The sequence below is a fragment of the Chiloscyllium plagiosum genome, chromosome 6, assembly GCF_004010195.1.
Source record: "Chiloscyllium plagiosum isolate BGI_BamShark_2017 chromosome 6, ASM401019v2, whole genome shotgun sequence".
Lineage (NCBI taxonomy): Eukaryota > Metazoa > Chordata > Chondrichthyes > Orectolobiformes > Hemiscylliidae > Chiloscyllium > Chiloscyllium plagiosum.
This window is the reverse complement of record NC_057715.1, coordinates 75,445,852-75,465,676: the sequence shown is the minus strand read 5'-3', so window position 1 is coordinate 75,465,676 and position 19,825 is coordinate 75,445,852. Positions and strand designations below refer to the sequence as shown.

The 19,825-nt window shown below is 39.3% G+C and overlaps 1 protein-coding gene across 1 annotated transcript in view; it reads right to left on the bottom strand.

Moving 5' to 3' along the window:
• Positions 1-1,375: 1,375 nt before the first annotated feature.
• The window catches only part of LOC122550718 (probable ribonuclease ZC3H12C), a 76,933-nt gene continuing 58,483 nt past the window's right edge, over positions 1,376-19,825 (bottom strand). Inside the window, exons 5-6 of the mRNA XM_043691864.1 lie at positions 10,755-10,861; positions 1,376-7,468 (exon numbers count right to left, since the gene is read on the bottom strand). Coding sequence (XP_043547799.1) covers positions 6,093-7,468; positions 10,755-10,861 — 1,483 coding nt within the window. The 3' untranslated portion in view covers positions 1,376-6,092. The remainder of the gene's footprint in view (positions 7,469-10,754; positions 10,862-19,825) is intronic.

Here is a 19,825-nt window from a genome sequence, read left to right as displayed (position 1 = left end):
TAAAATGATTGTATTTTGTTGACAAAGAAGTCCTTTGCAATTTAGCTCCCTTTGTACAGCAACAGGCCCAAGTCAGTGACAAAAATGACAAGGAAAAATTACTCAATATATCTGTTATACTGGAAACCTTGTAACAGATTATGAAATATGTGAAATAATTTTATTCCTCCAATTATAAATATATGCTACATCTTTCACTGACTGCTTTCATAGGGAGCTGCCCTGGTGGCCTAGCCTACTATGTATTGAGCTCTTATCAAGCTTTTTCTTAAACATGGCAAATTCACCTCTCGTTCTGCAGTAGCAAAGGCATGTATCAGATGTATCTGTGACTGGTAGTGATCTAATATATTCAACCTTGACCAGGCACCAGTATTAAAACAAATAATTGTGGCTGAAAACTGTAGATGTGCAATTTGGATGATTTCCTGCACTGTCAGAAAATACCTCAAATTTTAGTGAAAGGAGTGGAGATCAGGGTAAAAGAAATGGTGAACATCCAGCAAAGAGAATAAAACAAAAACCACAAATATAATACTTTTATCCAGTCAGCATATTTTCCCAATTTCTGTTGTGGATGATAGAAATAATAGCCAAGGGGTATGGTCAGTGCTACGTACAATAGAGGATTTCTCATTATTTCAGCTGCTGGCTTCACTCATCAGAAATGTGGATTATGCTTGTCCATAAAGGTTGGAAAATGAATTCAAATCAGGCAGAATCATCCATAGAGTCATAGAGATGTGCAGCACGGAAACAGACCCTTTGGTCTAAACCGTCCATGCCGAGCAGATATCCCAACCCAATCTAGTCCCACCTGCCAGCACCTGGCCCATATCCCTCCAAAGCTTTCTCATTCATAAACGCATCCAGATGGCTTTTAAATGTTACAATTGTACTAGCCTCCACCATATCCTCTGGCAGCTCATTACACACACGTACCACCCTCTGCGTGAAAAAGTTGCCCCTTAGGTCTCTTTTACATCTTTCCCCTCTCCCCCTAAACCTATGCCCTCTAGTTCTGGACTCCCTGACCCCAAGGAAAAGACTTTGTCTATTTATCCTATTCATACCCACCATGATTTTATAAACCTCAAAAGATCACCCCTCAGCCTCCATCGCTCAAGGGAAAACAGTCTTAGCCTATTCAACCTCTCCCTGTAGCTCAGATCCTCCAACCCTGGCAACATCCTTGTAAATCTTTTCTGAATCCTTTCAAGCTTCACAACATCTTTCCGATAGGAAGGAGACCAGGTTGCACACAATAGTCCAACAGTGGCCTAACCAATGTCCTGTACAGCCGTAACATTACCTTCCAACTCCTGTACTCAATTCTCTGACCAATAAAAGAAAGCATAGCAAACACCTTCTTCACAATGCTATCTACCTGCAACTCCACTTTCAAGGAGCTATGAACCTACACTCCAAGGTCTCTTTGTAATTATTCAACTGGAATTACAACGTGTGATTAGCAGCTCAATCATAAAACTACCTCTATTAGTAAATTTGGAAGGAGAAAGGTGACAGAAAATGGAAGAATGATATTGTTATTAAAATAGATTTAAAATACGACTGAGTGTGCCAAATAATGTGAAGAAAAGGCAAGTTAGTAGCAGAATCTGCAATTTCAAAAGTTGCACAATTCAAGGCACTAATAAAAAGGTGTTTTTATTTTTATTCCAGAAATTTGCCTATAGTTTCTAATGTGGAAGAAAACAATTTCTCTATGTCAAGTTAAAACACTGTACATGCAACTTCTAAGATATTTAAAACTGATTCTGTACAATACAAACAAAGCTAGGATATTGCAATAACAGATTAGAATTCAACCCAAATTTTTGACAGTGCGCACAGAATAACAAATGGCCCAATCCCTATACAATTAGGTTTCAGTTATGAATTTTAAAGCTGACGAAGAATAATAAATAAGCAAAAGTAATATATTTACACTACTAAACATTACACAAAAAACTGCAATAATTTAGCAGTAAACAATTAAGATGAGATTACAAACAGACTAATTTAATTATTGCATAAATCAGCTCAGACCTTCAATATAACCCCTTCATAAAGTTATGACTACAAGTTTACTATAAAAGGTGTGTAAAGCAGCTTATAGCAATTTATGGCTATTTTACTCTAACCTATTTTACATGTTGTGCAATAATCTATCATGCCATTTAAAATGTATACATACATAATTATTGCAAGTTATAAATATGCTTATAAGATATCACCAGTGCAAGTGCCATGGAAATATTTGTATTAGGAATTTTAATATTCTCACCACTATCCCCTTACCACGTAGACATAGTGGGGCACAACAGTAACAAAATGAACAACATGTCACTTTTGGTAGATATAAGTACAATAAATTGTCATTGAATTTTATCAATCACCAGCAAGCATCCTTTCAGGTTTCATTTAGATTTCCTGTTTCTACTTACAAGGGATAAAAATAAGCTCAAGATGTTAAAATAGACCAGGAAATTCTTATAATTGATGAAACCTAACATAAAAGTAATTATGGATAATGTATTGAAAAGTAATAAAAATTGTTGACAAGATTAAAATTCAATGGAATAACAAACCTCAGTTTTGTCTAACATTAAAATATAGAGAGGTAATTGGAAAAGTATTTTAATTTGTGTGGCTGGATATTCACACAAACATCAAAACTAATTTATCACAAGCAGATCTATTAGAGTTAAAGCTGGACTACAACAATAACTGTGCATAATATCTGCGTGACATCACAACCCTAACATGCTTAAATTTTTTAAAGCAGATATCTACATTTGAATGTAAGGTGTAATAAAAACAACTAATTGAAGTTTGAAAATGTTGACAAATATGCCTTGAAATTGTAGAATACAAAATGATACAATCAATAAACTGTTACATTTGAAAACTATTTGATAAATTAGTCATTTGGCACCAAAGGATATGGCACCTAAATGCAGGAAAGGGGTGGTAATTATTAACAAATATCTCAAAATTTTAATCTTTACCCAAATATATGAAAACATCAATAACTTTGCAACAGACATATTAGATTTTATAGTACCAATACAAATGAAGGTTTATAAATGGTACTGTAGAATGTGTGCAATTCAAAAATCAACAATGTTGTAGCTGAGCAAGGAAACTAACAATTACTATTATTGTATACAACAACTTGTTATGGATATGTGCTGAACATGGTTCAGAGTATCAGTTATGGCTATAAGCTCAATGCCCTGTTAAAAAAGCATTCATACCCAAAGTCTACTTAGTGTGACACATAGTGTCACACAAGTAGTGTAAAGGTTATTCTATTAGGTGTGTTTGGACATGGTTTTGGAACCATTTTACCAAGTTCCCTGAAATTTTCATTTTTTCTCCTGCTTGACTTAGTTTTATAATACACAATTAATGGAAACGTCCATTCAAATTTGTAGGCTTCATTGGCTTTCTAAGCAGACTGCAAGATGGTATGCTGCATGGAATCCATATTTTACTTAAGGAGGGATCAAAGAAAAAATGATCATTGCCTAGCACTGGTCGATTCTACTTCATTACTGGACAGCTGATAACTCTTAAAATGCACTGAAATCTGTTGTTTCTACGGCTTTCAATAAGGAAAAATGGTGAATGAATACAGTATATAATTTCCAACTTTGACAACACAGACTGTAATGGTTTTAAAGATGGTGACAATAAGGCTTGCTTTTTCATCTATCATGAGGTAGACACAGATTACAAAAAATGAGTGGGTGGGCAAATCTAAACGGTGGGGGATGTCTGAAGTTATCAGCATTAAAATGAGAAACAAGGCAAGAGGTCAACTAATCAGGCAGCATCTGTGGAAAGAGAAACAGGTTTTCCTCCCCACCGATATTACCAAATCATTTCAGCATTTTCTATTTTCATTTTAGAGCACCGACACATGCATTACCTTGCTTTTTTTAAAACTGGGAAACATTAACATTTAGAGGGACCCGGATGTCCTTAGACTCAAATTTAGCAAGTTTATTGAAACGTCAGTTTAGCTTTTATTACGAAAGGATTGGAATATAAAAATGAAGTCTAACCACATTTGTAGAGGGCCTAGGTGAGATCATACCTAGACTACTGCAATTTTGGTTTCGTTGCCTTGGAAGTACAACAAAGGTTGTGTGGTCGATGCCTCTTATTCCCATGTTTATGAGAGTTATCACCAAAATATTTAAAATTCTCAAGGGATGTGAATAGATAGATGCTGGCTTTGGACTCTAAAACTAGGGGCCACAGTGTCAAAATAAAGGGTTGGCCATTTAGAAAAGTGATGAGGAGAAATTTCTTTACACAAACTGTTGATTCTTTGAATCATCAATGCAGAGAACAATCAATGTTGTCATCGTTGAATACATTCACATGACAGACAGATTAATTTTTGCTTAAGCAAATTAATGGATGAGAACAAATGCAGCAAGATGGAACTAAAATAGAAGATTGCCATGATTTTAATGAATGGTGGAAGAGGTTCATGGGGGATGGCCAACATGCTCTTATTCCTTATATTTCCCTTTCAAATGTATGAGATCATTAAGAAGCATAAATATCATGGAGGAGATTTGATTAGGCTGTAATGTTACATTTTATTTCCTTTCAGTAGTTTTGCTTTAAATTGAGGCTCATCCTATCACCTTCAATTGAAATTATACTTGATTACAGTAATTCTTCACAAATTACAACTATACCTTTTAGCTAACTGGTAATCTGCTTGTTTCAGAGGATAACAGTATAGAGCTATAACTACATTTAAAATTTCAGTTAACAGTCCCCCACAGGGTGACATCCCATTTTGCAGCCTGGCCATGAAGACAAAGAGACACATTACAAATTCAACAGATGATTGATCGGTCAGAGCTGAAACTCAAAAGCTGTAACTACAGGATTATGCCGAAACAGTGAGAAAAAGAATTACTTTTGCAATTGCACATTAGACGCGGTACTTTTTTTAAAAAAAACAATTGGGTTTTCATTTCTACTTGCACAAATACAAGATTTTGCTGTGCGGGATGCATGGTTTTAACTTGAATGCTTTCCAACCAATGAAAACCAATAAAACAAAAATTCGACAAACTGATATACAATTTCAAAGATCTGGTAAAATGTTGCCCAAATGGTCCCTAATTACGTGTACACACATTTGTGTATTTACAGTAATACTAAATATATTTAAAACTGTACTGTAATTTTATTTTAAAAAAGATACAATTTGTATCAACAATGAAAGGTCATTTCTGGCCAATCAGGACTTTGCTTAAAGCTGAAATGCATTCAACAGCCAAACAGAATAGACAGTCAAAAACACTACTCCTAGGATGAATACAACATTGCAGCTAGCAAAGTCCATTAAAAATACCAGAAACAACACTTAAACTAAACAATCTGTTTGTTTCTAGTTTTTTAAAAAAAAATTGTGGCAAGATAAATCAGGCCCTCTCATAATATCACAGCCTGAGTCCATTAATAAAAATCAGTAAAAGATAAATCTTAAAATGCTTAAACTAATTTAAAATTTTTTTATTGCAACCTCAAAACTTAGTATCTATTAATATCAAATAATAACTGTTACGCCTGACCAACTAGGAATGACCATTAATTAAAGGTCAGCAAACATTTTGGATCATACTATAGTATTCAGTTAGTGATAAGGCTGAAACCTGCCAATACAAGTCTTTACCACCAACACATTCTCAAAATGCTAAAAGGAAAAGTGCCATAAGCTACTAAATGTATTGTTTTGAGTAAAATATCAGACTTCCTACTTATATCTTCATGTTAAAGCTGCAATATATTATGGAGACAATAGATCAAATCGCCAGTATTTAACTTTTTTAAAAAGGTGCTTTAGCATATACATTTTGTTTCCTGTAGCAAACTAGCTTTAAATAACACAATAATTCTAAAACTTGTTGATAAAAACACATGAAGAATTCCCTTTGCAGAGGGTACTGCTTTGTACTATATACTCTAATTTTATCTCCTTGTTTGAAGAATCTCAAATGCGAGCAAACTCAGCCTTCGTGCTGAGAAATAAAAACATCAAAATGATGCATTTCAATTCAATAACCCAGTTTTGACTTTTCCGCTAGAATCACTGCAGCAAGTTGCTGGGCATCAATCATGTGAGGATTTCTTTTCATTACCACCCGCACAAGGTCAGCTGGAAATATGTTGCACAGATTTATAAAGATCTTGTCACGGGCATCCTGTAACCTTTGTGGATTTAGAGGTTCAGGAGGTAAGCCATTCCATGGCATCCTCCAAGTCTGCTCCCTTTTCTCAGGTAAACTTTGGAATGTGAACTGATCATAACATGGCTGAGTTGGATTGTTTGGTAATGAATATCCTTGTGCATAACCATAAGAATCCAAACCATAGCCAAGCCTGTTCCAACTGGCAAATGTTTCCTGACCTGTGTAAGGTTTTCTGTGTCTCACTGGCAGGTTTTCATACAAACGTGAATCTGAAAAACTTTCTATTCTTGTAGTTCCTAGAGCTCTCCCCATATGCATGTTTTGTGGATGCTGGGCATTGAGGGGTACTGGGCAATATTCACTCGGACAACTGGAGCGGGCTCCAATTACCGGATGTTGTAAATGTGATGCCATACAAGAAGCTGAAGTTTTGTGTAGTGGTTTTTGCTCTTCTTGGCCATAACTTTGTACTCTTGTTACAGGATCATGATAACCACAAAGAAAGGGCTGATGTCGATTATGATATTGGTGACATTTAAGATTTTCCTCAAGCACTGTAACTGGAGAACTTGGGTAGGCTCGTTCATTATAGCCAACATATGAATCGCTGCTGCCACAGCTAATACTACCTTCACTACTACAATCAGAACCTACATGGTCGAGTCTGTATTCTTTATCTACAGAAAACTGATCAGGGCTATGTGTACCAGATACACCAAGATTATGATATGGATTCATCATGGAATGATATCCTCCATCAACAGGAGAGTCACATTTTGGATGTTGATTATAGGTGGTGTGTGCTCCATGGCTATTGTTCACCAGAATTGTTGAGTACTGTGCTGGCACTCCTGATTCTTGTGTCAAAACGTGCATTCCAGAACCTGATACTGTACAACCTTGGACCTTTGCAGCTGAAGGATTTGATGCACCAAGAAGAGAAGGCACAGACCTGGTTTCCAATCTGGTTTTATTGCTGAGTTTTTCTTCAACCTCATTATAAAGAGGGGCTTGTATACTTGGGTCAGACTGTCTTTTTGGAGCTGTACACTTGACATCAAACATGCCTTCAGTCTTGGTATTAGTTGGAACACTGTTGCTCTTCACCAAACCGTCATTAGTGGTTTTCATTATTGAGTTCTTTGCACTAGCACGAAGTTCGTCAGCCACAGAACGTTGAGGCTGTGTACCTCGTTCTGGGTGGTAGTATTTACATTTGTGGCCATAAGTGCACTTTTTTCCTGTTGAAAACACAAAAGTGGGTTTTATATAAATGCTGCCAAATAAATGTGCCATTTAATTATTTAAAAAAGGAGTTAAAAAATTGTTATTCTACCTAGCTTATTACAAAATATCATCTTTCTATAAAAAGGAACCTATTGCAGATGCAACCAAAGAAAACTTGGATGTACTTGTGGGCTAGTCATACAATTACAAACAAGAGTTTGGATACATAAAAAATATTCAAATTATTCATGCAACATGACAGTTCAGCAATTATTGGACTGAGAATTAGATCAACTCCTGGTTAATCACTCTTCTGCAGTGCTCTAATTGTCACTTTTGGTTTTCTCCATTTTGAGAGAATATTCATCTGAGGGGATCCTAATTTGCAATGTCTTCAATATAGAAGGACACACACACAAAAGTAAAAAAAGGGCATAACTTTGTCAGGAATAAATTATTTTACACTCCAGTACTGGCAAATTTGATGTTAACTGTACATTTAAGTATCCTTAAGGAGATACTTAAATGCTTCCAACGGAAATATATTCCAGAAGGGAAAATAGACTGTGGGGAAAGACACCCATGGCAAAGCAAGGAAGTCAAAAGTAATATAAAAACAAAAACCAAGGTATAACCATATTGCACAGGTGAGTGGCAGATTGGAAGATTGGGAAACTTCTAAAGATCAAAGGGGTACCAAAAACAAGCCATAAAAAGAGCAAAGATAAATTATGAAAGAAAACTTCCATAAAATCTAAAACCAGATAGCAAAAAAAAGTTTCTACAAATTAATAGTGTGGAACACAAATGGTGGAGTCACTAAATCAATATTTAGCATCAGTTTTCATACTGGACAACACTAGTACCATCCCAAATTACAAAACACACAGGTTATAGAAACTGAGGAAATTATAACAATTAATACTAGGGAAAAGTACTGAGTAAACTATTGGGATGAAAGCAGACAAGTCCCCAGGGCCTAATGGTCTACATCCTAGGGTCATAAAGGAAGCAGAAACAGAGATGGTGGTTCCTTTAGTAATAGTATTCCAACATTCCCTGGATGTGGGAAAGGTTCCAGCGGTTTATTCAAAAGGGAAAGACACAAAGTAGGAAGCTACAGACCTGTTAGATTAACATGAGTCATTAGGAAATTGTTAGAATCCATTACTTAGGAAGTAATAACAGGATATTTAGAAAGCGACAAAGCAATCCATCAGAAGCAGCATGGCTTTACGAAGGGTAAGTTATGTTTGACTAATTTGCTAGAGTTCTTTGAAGATGGAACAAGGTGGATAATGGGGATCCCTTAGTTACTGTATATTCAGACTTCCAGAAAGCATTTGATAAGGTACCGCACAAAAATTTAATACAAAAGTTAAGATCACATGGGGTTAGTTTCTTAGCTTGGAGAGAGGATTGGCTAACCAACAAAAAGTAGGCAGTTGGGATAAATGGGTCTGTTTCTGGTTGGCAAGATGTAACTAGTGGGGTGCCACAAGGTTTGATCCTCAGGCACCAACGAATTACAATCTATATTAATGAATTGGATATGGGGATAGAAAGTGCTATAGCCAAATAACACTAAAATAGGTATTAGTCAGTTGCAGTGAAAAAATAAATTTACAAATGGATATGGACAGGTTAGATGAATGGGCCAAAATTTGGCAGACCAAGTTTAGCATGAATAAGAGAGAGGGTATCCATTTTGGTCAAAGGAATAGAAAGGCAACTTATTATCAAAAAAGAAACATCAGAGTGCTTCTGTGCGGAGGATCTGGGTGCCCTTGTGCATGAATCACAGATATTATGTAGGTACAGCAGGTGGGAAGACAAGTGGAGTTTTAACATTTATTGCGAAAGGAACGGTGTAAAAATAGGTAAGTATTGCTGCAGTTGTACAGGCAAAACGAGACCTCGAGTACTGCATAACCATTTTGGTCTCCTTGCCTGAAGAGGGATGTAGTTTCATCGGAGGTAGTTCAGAGGTGGTTCACTAAATTCATGAGAGATGTGGGGTTTGCCTTATGAAAAAAGACTGAGCAGTTTTGGCCTATACTCTCTGGAGTTTAGTGCATTGAGAGGAGCTCTATTTGAGGTACAAGGTGAAGGGGATTAACAAAGTAAATGCAGCAAGGATGTTTCCTCATACAGGGCAATCCAGAACGAAAGGTCATAGACTTAGGATAAGGGACAGCAGATTTAACATAGAGAGATGGGGAGAAATAATTTCTTTCAAAGGGGTACGAATCTGTAGAATTCACTACCTCAGAGTATGGTGGACAGATAGCGCTTCGGTTTCATGTTTCACCTACCAACTGAACCACAACGGACGCCACGAGCAGAATTTAATGCCGATACTCCTACTGGAGGCAAGGTTGGACATTAACTGAATGGAAGTGCGTGGAATACCTTGTCTTTTCAACTCTGCCTGACTGAGTCAGGAGCAGGTTGGCTCATGGGCAGCCTTTCTACCCAGATACTAATTGAGGGCCTGAAGCTGGAATTAATGCCCACTGTGGAGCATAAGCCTACTGTCTCAGATATGTACAAGCAGGAGGAATCACTTGCAGGAAGAACGAAAAGTAAACCCCGGGTCCCTAATGTGCCCCTCCTTCACAGTGCTTGATTGAAAAATCTGACTTGGGGAAAGGTAGTCTGCTGAGGGCTTCTAGCCCATACTTTGTTCAGATCGCACAGCCATCAACCCTGTCCTGCAACCCATATCATGCCCTCATTCACTTGTGGCCTGACCCCTTGGTTATCCTAGGTCTCCGAGTACACTGTTCCCAATGTAGCCACACACCTTGGGAATATTAAGCATTTTATACAACAGATCTTTCCCAATGGAAGTTGTATAAGACTTCACCAATTCTCCAGCCAGCAGGCAAGCCCCCATCACATGAACTAAGTTTCACCTCACGTGGATATATGTAAGTTCAAACTCAGATTTGATAGAATTAATTTTTGACTTGTTGGTTAGGTAAAATTTAATGACAGGATGTACTCCTTCTGCCTATGAGTTATTTTAACATTCATTTAAAGTACAAGTCTCAGCTGATAAATATCTGTACCTTAGGAATTAGCCCCCCATGTAAAAAGGTTTATAGTCAAGACTGTTCAAATCAAAGTATATTTTGTTTCTACACATATTCAGGCAGTAGCCAAACTACAAATACAGACTATCTTGTTGATTTTTTGAAAAGAAAAGGGTTTAATCTCTCTCCTTTGCCGAATACTACCCAAATGACATTGTGAAATTCTGACGTAGCACCAATGTATATCTGAAAATCAATATACCATATGGACATGGCTGCTTCTTATGTTCAGGAACAACAGGCCGCTTCCTCAGAAAGTTATCCAAGCTGGGGCCATGGCGACCCAAAGGATCATCAGGTGGCATGAATCTGAAATTAAATCAAACGCATGTGATAACTATATACACAAGACAAAGTGATATTATCACCAACCAATCAGTAAAAATTTGGATGTCGACTAATATGACAGGTTCTAGACGGAGTTTGATTGAAATACCATATAGGAAAATGAAAACTTAAAAAAAGTCAGCCACTCAGTCAAACCAATCCACTCCAACAATTCAGTGAGATTGTGGCCAACGTTGTTTTTTGCAACCCTTCACGTTTTAATATGTAGAAATCTATCAATCGTAGTCTCTAACATAGTCGATGAGTGGACCTCACAATCCTCTGGATCACAATTCCGAAGGACCCCACCCCCACCAGTTCTGGACCACTCAGCCAGGGCAAACATTAGAGGGATCTTGGTGGACACATCCATAGATTCTTTAAGGCAATAGGATAGGTGAAGGTGGTGGTAAGGCACATGGGATCCTTTGTTTTTTTTCATTAAGGCACTGAAAGAAGAGCAAGGAGGTTATGATGGAGCTATATATAACATCAGTTAGGCCACAGCTGGAGGACTGTGTGCAGCTCTGTTTGCCACACTACAGAAATCACACTAGACAGTGTGTAGAAGAGATTCACCAGGATGTTGCCTGGGCTGGAGTGATTTAGCTGTGAAGAAAGACTAGATAAGCTTGTGTTATTTTCCTCAGAACACTGAAGGTGGACGGTGAATTTGATTGCAGATGTACAATGTTCTGAGGGGAATACAGACAGTTTAGATAAGGAATAACTTGGCAAGACAATTGTGCAAGTGACCATAATATGGTGAAATTCCTCATCAAGATGGGGAATGATGCAGTTGTTTCTGAGACTAGGGTCCTAGATCTAAATAGAGGAAATACAATGGCATGAGCCAAGAACTGGTCATAACAGATTGGGGAACGTTAGAGGGATGATGGTGGAAAGTCAATGGCTAACATTTAAAGTGTGTACGGATGAATTGCAACAACTATTTATTCTGGGAGGGCACAAAAATAAAATGGAAAAGGTGGCCAAGCCAAGGCTTACAAAGAGACAAAGTGAGGACTGCAGATGCTGGAGATCAGAGTCAAAAGGTGTGGCACCGGAAAAGCACAGTTGGTCAGGCAGCATCCGTGGAGCAGGAGAATCGATGTTTTGGGCATAAGCCCTTCATCGAGAATGGGGGTGGGGTGGAGTGTGCTGAGATATAAATAGGACAGGGGAGGGAGGTAACTGGGAAGACGATAGGTAGATGCAGGTTGGTGGGGAGGGGGTGATAGTGATAGGTCAGAGGGGAGGGTGGAGCGAATAGGTGGGAAGGATGATAGACAGGTAGGACAGCTCAACAGAGCAGTGTGGAGTTGGAGGGTTGGATCTGAAATGAGGTGGGGGGAGGAGAGATAAGGAAACTGGTGAAGTCGGTGTTGATGCTGTGTGGTTGAAGGGGCTTACGTAGGAAATTTCAGATAGTATTAGATCCAAGGAAGTACACAAATTGGCCAGAAAAAAACCCCAACAGATCTGAGGAATGGAAGGCGTTTTAGAATTCAGCAAGGAAGACAAAGGAAATAATAAAGAAAGGGGACAGTAGAATTTGACCAAGCTGGCAGGGTACATAAAAACTGACCAAACATTTTAAAGGTATATAAAGGGAAAAAGATTTGTGAAGACAAATATGGATTTCAGAGTCAGAAGCAAGGGAATTATAACGGGGAACAAACAAATGACTGACCAACTAAATACCCACTTTGATTGTGTTCACAAAGCAGGACACAAGTAACATACTAGAAAATGTTGGGAAACACCAGGTTTATTGAGAGAGGGGAACTGAAGAGACCCTAGAAATAGTGGATGCATTGGTGGTCATCTCCCAGGATTCTATAGACAAACAATTCCTACAGATTGGAAGGTAGCTAGTGTCTCTATTTAAAAAAAAGGGAGACAGACAGAAAACCAAGAATTCTAGATCAGTCACCCTAACATCAGTAGTGGAGAAAATGCTAGAGTCTGTGATACAAAGGGTTTAACAACTGGCTGGATCAGGTAGAGTCAGCAATGATTTATACAAGTGAAGCCATGCTTAACAAACGTACTGGAATTGTTCAAGGACGTAATTCGTACAGTTGAGGAGAAGCAGCTAGTGGATGTGGGTTTCAAAAGGCTTTTTACAAGTCCCATGCAGCACGAGTTTTTTTTTGGGTGGGGTGGTCAGGTTATTGAAATGGGTTAAAAAACAAGTTGGCAGACAGGAAACTAGGTAGGAATGAATGAACATTTTTTTCAAAGTGGCAGCAGTCATTATTGACGACTAGGAATCAGTGCTTGGACCTGAGCTAGTCACAATATATAAATAATTTAAATAAGAGAACTAAGTAATACCTCCAAATTTGCAGCTGACGCAGAGTTGGGTGGGTGGGTGAGCTGTGATTAGGAGGCCAGAGTGATTTAGACAAGCTAAGCGAGTGGGCAAACGTATAGCAAGCACAGTTCGAATGTGGATTAATGGGAGGTTATCCACTTTGGGAGCAAAAAACAAGGCAGCTGTTTATTATCTGAATGGCTATAAATTGAGGGGGCACGTGCAATGAGGCCTGCCTATCCTCGTATAACAGTCATTGCAGTCCTGAAGAAGGGCTTATGCCCGAAACGTCGATTCTCCTGTTCCTTTGATGCTGCCTGACCTGCTGTGCTTTTCCAGCAACACATTTTTAAGCTCCAACATTTAAAAGGCGTCTGGATGGGTAAATGAATAGGAAGGGTTTACAGGGATATGGGCCAATGCTGGTAAATGAGACTAGCTTTATATAGGATATCTGGTCGGCATGGATGAGTTGGACTGGTCTGTTTCCATGCTGTACATCTTTATGACTCTATGAAGATGAGTTTGTTTGGAATTATGGTGTTGAAAGCAGAAGTGAAGTCAATAAGTAGGAGCCTGACGTAGGTATCCTTCTTGACTTGATGTTCCATTGATGAATGTAGGGCCAGGTAGACGGTGTTTGCTGTGGACCTGTTTCACCGGTAGGCAAATTGCCAGGCATCAAGCCAATCTGGGATGTTGGAGTTGATGAGAGCCACGACCAATCTTTGAAACACTTCTTAATTACAGATGTCAGAGCCACTGGATAGTGGTCATTGAAGTATGTTGAATAATTTTTCTTAGGCATCGGGCTGATTGTAGCTCATTCTTTTAAACTTCAGTAAACATGGGTCATGTCTATTCAATATTTCTTCATCAGACAGTCCCTCCATTCCATAAATTAGTTCTTTTCACCCCATCTATGGCAAGTACATATTTCTTTAGGCGAGGAGACCATAACTGCACACAATTCTCCTAAGTGTGGTCTCAACGCTGTACCATATAATTACACAATAATATTTTTAATAGTATACTAAAATCCTCTTGTAATAAAGGTCAACATACCATTCATCATCTAAATTATTTACTGTACCTGCATGGTAACTTTCAGTGACTAACATCAAGGACACAAATTCCCTTTGAGATCCCAGTCTCCCTCTATTTAAGAAATAGTCTATTCTTCTGCTTTTCCTATGGTTGACTTCAGTTTTCTCCACTTCGCATTCCATCTGCAAATTCTGGCCACTCATTTAGCTTCTCCAAAATTCTCAAGTGTCTTGAGATGATCCTCAACTCCCACTCCCATCTAGTTATATCATCCGAAAATCTGGAATGGTTACATTTAATTCCCACATCTAAATCACTGACATAGACTGTAATTGGCTGGGACAGCAAGCACTGATCTTTGTGGCACCCCAATAATCAGCCTGCCAACCTGAAAATTACCTTTATTTTGAAACTGTTTTCTGATAATTAACCAGTTAACAATCCATGCCAGTGTATTCCTGCATCCCTATGTGCTTGAATTTTATATACCTAATTGTGTGGGATATCATCAAAGCCTTCTGAAAATCTAAACAGATAAAATGGACCTATAGCATCCCCTTTATTCTGCTTGTTACTTTCTTTAAAAAACTCCAACAAGCTTGGCAAATGTGCTTTCTCTTTTTTAATCTATGTTCATACTTCCCAATACTGAGTGTATTGTTATCACATTCCTTATTGTAACTCAAGCACGTTTCCTTTGACTGATGTTAAGACTCAAAAGGTCAGTAGTTCCCCCATTTTCTTTCTCCCTCCTTTCATAAATAATTAGGTTATATTTGCCACCTTCCATTCCGCAAGAACATTCCAGAGTCTACTGAAATTTTGAAATAGGACCATCAGAGCACCTTTCTCTATAGTCGCCTCTTTCAACATTCTGGGGTGCAGACCATCTGTTCAGGGAGTTCTTTACTATTAATATCCAGCAGTTCCTCATTTACTTTAGTGCTTAGATTCTCCATTATTTCTTAAACTTTAAGGTATATTTCTCTGGGAAACAAATGCAATGCGCCATTTTCTTATTCTCCATTATATTTTTTTTTCCTCTGCTTGTAATGGATTCATTTGCCTTTGCTAATCTTTTCCTTTTTACACACTTATAGAAACTTTTAATTTTTTTGTGCTTCTCATTCATTTACTCTAACATTCTATCTGCCTTTTGTTAACTTTTTTCTTGGTCTTCCTTTGCAGAATTCAATGTCATTCTCAATCCAGAGACTTACCATTTTTGTTTTGGCAACTTTATAGGATTCTCTCTTCGATCTAAGCTATAGTTGGAACACTTACCTTGTTAGGTTGTGTATTAAAAGAAATATATTTTTATCCTGATGAATTCTTTAAATAGTAGCTATTGTTTGTCTACAATCATTCCTTTCAACACAGATCTCCAATCTTACCTTGTCCAATTTGCCCCTCATGTTTTCTTGGTGTCTTACGTGTAAATAAAAAAAACAAAGGTTTTACAGAGGCCGGAATGATGTGAACAAGACTCATGGCAGAATTGGAGGACAAGTCCAACAAGATTCATGTTCACATTGAGAACATCTCAATCCATCTTTTATGCTTGTGACAAGTGGCATGATGAATTTCCTGTTCGGTAACAGTGAGTTGCCAATTAAGGGGAATAATTGCTCGTTAATAAATCAACTTAGCTCACTAACATTCAGCTGCATACATTATCAAACCCCCCCAATAAGCTAGATGTAAAGAAAACGCAGCTTGGAAATTAGAGCAGGTACTTAGCAGATGCAGCTTGCAACTTGCTGTGAAGGACTTCTGGTGTTACGTACAACCAAACTACACCACAGGGCACGATTCATGGGAACCAGCTGCAGGTACACCTTCTCTATGGACATTGGCACATACTGACCCCACAGGACCATCACGGCAACTCTCTAATACATTGGCAGTGTGCTCTTGAAGAACAGACTTGTAGGGTGCACCAAACAGCATTGAAAGACTGCTATTAGGATATTGTGCACACAGGGACTAAGACCTACCTAGCTCATGGAATGGAGCAGGCTGCATCTCAGGGCTGCTCCTAGTGCTCACTCATTTAGTGCTTACTTGCATGCTCACAGCATCCATGCCTTGCCTTGCTAGTTAATGTAGTCGCACAATGGTGAATTCTAAACCAAGGTATACAGTAAGGCAACCCACACAGAGCAAACCCTTAATTTCAAAAGCAACTGTCCCAACACCCACAAACCAGACACCAGAATTCACAAACACCAACAGGCAGTAAAACAATATGAACAATTCCTATTCATCGCCATACACACAAACAAGGAGGGCCATCAATTCGACTGGATAATGTAACCATCTTTGGTCAAGCTAACCAAAGACACACATGAGCATTGCTAGAGCCTGGTTCTCAGCCTAGAAGGCTATCAATTGACCTGTGGAAATGGATCCTACATAGGAGCCACTGTGGAGCTGGACTGTAACAGACCAGGTCAGATAGATAATGAGCTTAGTAGTACAACAATGCTTAACTGGAAGGTGCACCAATGATGTTACCTAGTAGGGTGATGAAACGTCTGCATGCAAACCAACCAACTCAGCAGGCAAACTAACTACCAGTGCTAACGCAGTATCAGTGTTGCACCTCCCTGCCCCAGACATCACTGATCAACTCATTCACACAAACACTTTTGGCCACAGAGTTGTGAAAGAATAGGGACGTTGTAGGTGGAGGACCAAAAGGTGTCAGCAGCATCCATTGCGCTTTATACACCTTATTCCTCTTGCTTCCAGAAGATGCAGCAAGGTTTCACTGCAGATATCCAGCCATGGAAAATCAAGTTATGGCACATACTATAATAACAGCATTTGGGGCTACACAGAGGCAAACCACCAAATGCAAGGTGAAAGCTGGGACTTGCATTTATGACAAAGCGCCCTCAATAAGTCTTGTTCCTTTTTTTTTCCATGACATCTTACTGCATTCCCTGGCCCCACAGAGGAGATGGAGGGAGCCTGCTCGCCAGTGGAGCCCAATGGAATTAAAAGTGTGTTTGGAGGATCCCCAGCTTTGGTCTGGATGAGCCAGACATGCCCGGAGTCATCTTGCTAGATATAATTTGGGCCTCCTCAGTGTGACTTTCCATCCTGCCTCTCTGACCCTTGGATGTAGAGGCTCTGGCCCTGCTAGAACATCCTTTGCATGCTGTATGTGGTACCTCCTCTGGCTGGATGACTTCTGGCACCACCTTTTCTCCTTGTGAAGAAGAGAGATACCTGCAGGGCATGCCAGGCTCCCTGTCCCTCTGTTGTCATCTCCTCAATCCAGAGTGGGGTCTTGTGAACAGCCTCTCCGGCAGATTCACAGTAGCTGGACTTGGCTCGCCATGGCTACTGCTGCTGATGTGTCCATCAAAGCAGACAGTTGTGTGACTCACTGCACTACTGCAGCTTCTGTACAATGAGAACCATTGTGTCCCACAAACCTGTCCGCCACTCCTGTTCCTCCTTGCACACATATGAAGTCCCTCATTGGTAACACTGCAGGCTGCTTTCCTACCCGAGGCTGAGCAAGTCCTGAGCAATAGGGACTTAGGATGCTTCCTTCGTGGCCAGCTGTGAAGCTGTCACAGTGAGATGCTCACCAGATTGTGCCCCAAGCCTAGAGTTCCCACTGAGGTATAGTATCTGAGAGCTGATTTCGGTGGTGGGGGGGGGGGGGAAGCCTAGTTCTTTTACTCCCCAAGGTCTTGGTTCTTGCACCCTCAGGAGGTTGAAATGGTCACTTGTGGTGGAGACACTGGCTTCTCAATTTACATGGTAGATATGTTGGTGGTATTTGTAAGACGCAAGAGAAAGTAATCAGTCACAGCCTTCGGTTAGAAATGGTGTGTACTGAATTACACAGTGAGGTTGATGTGAGAGCTATAGTGAAATGAATAATGGTACTTACTGAGTTGAAGAGGACATGAATGGGAAATGCCCACAGGCATAGCTCTGATCTTCTTATGTAAGAGCCAGGATTTGCTCTTCTTATGGGGTGAGGAGCCGAATGTCTGACACACCTCCACCCATATGGAGTCTCTTTGCCCTAATATAAGCTTTCTTCTGCAATGAGAAAGGAACTCAGTGAGTGAGATGCAAGTGGGTGGCACAGCTGCAGGTGCTCCAAGGAGACAGTTCATATAAGGCTAGTGATGATAGCAAGTGAGGGAAAATGTTGCAAACAATAGTATGAGTGAATTTGCAGAGAGAAGAGTGTGGCATCCTGGCACAGTACAGGAGGTCATTCACTTTCTTATAGCACTGCTGGCGTTCAGGAAAATTATTCCTTTCCCTTGTCCGACCCCCTCCATCATAACCTTGCATCCTTGTTAGTGATTCACTATGCTATCTTCCCCTTTTCCAGTATCTTCAGATTCTGTCCATGAGCAGTGCACCTTCAGAATGCCTATCCTCATCCGGGTACAGGACTTATAAAGATGGCTGTTTTTTGGCAGATATCAACTGAGTGATGAGTTGTTCTGGGAAGGTCAGGGACAGAATTGGACATGACAGGAGCCATTGGTACAGAACGTGGTGAATTTAACAACAGTGAGAAATCTCACTAGGGCTTACAACAGCAATCAATCAATCCAGAAAACGCACGGAACACTGATTTAATTTAAAAAAATGATTCAGCCCTGTGTTTGAAATAAATGTAATTGAATCAGAGGACTATGTAAAATGCTATTACAGAATGGTCACTATTTGCCACAATCACCTTTGTAAAAAGGCCATTAAGTTGTTCCCTTTCATGGCCTAATACTAGATCTAAAATGGTGCATTCCCTAATCTGGGTTCTTCATTATTATTTCTTTAGAAAACCATCTTGTAATCATTCGAAGAATTCATCCTCCATAAATCGAATACTAATAAAGTTTACTATCTTGCTATGCACACCTAATTTCCTGATTTAGTCTAGTGGTTTATCACTACTATTTGCCCTATGAATGACATTTGCTAAATGTTTTGTGGCCCTGGATGCATCTTATTTGCAGGGTGAAAGTGAGGACTGCAGATGCTGGAGACCAGAGTCAAGATTAGAGTGGTGCTGAAAAAGCACAGCAGGTCAGGCAGCATCAGAGGAACAGGAAAATCTCCGGGGTGGAGACTTCCAGCCTCATTCCTGATGAAGCGCTCCTACCCAAAATGTCGATTTTCCTGCTCCTCGGATGCTGCCTGACCTGCTGTGCTTTTCCAGCACCACTCTTGCATCTTACTTACAGTCAAACTGATTCTACATCTTGAACTTTAGAATGAAGGTAATCTATCACTACAGTGCTAATGAGTGTTAGTTATTAGAGCTACTTCCCTATGTTGTGCCAGTTTCCTGTTCTTCCTACATCTCTCATATCCTTGAATATTCAGGTATAGATTTGGTTTCTTTGGAGCCATTTTAGAAAGGTGGCTCACATATAGTTTCTATTTCAGCTGATAATTTATCAGTTTTACGGTGAATGCGGTGGGTATTCAGATGCAGAATGCATAACTCAGTTTTTTGTAAACAGCCCTATCTACTGACACACCGCATTTGCAGTTGCTGCTTACTATAAGCGGATTAGCACTATCATGATTGT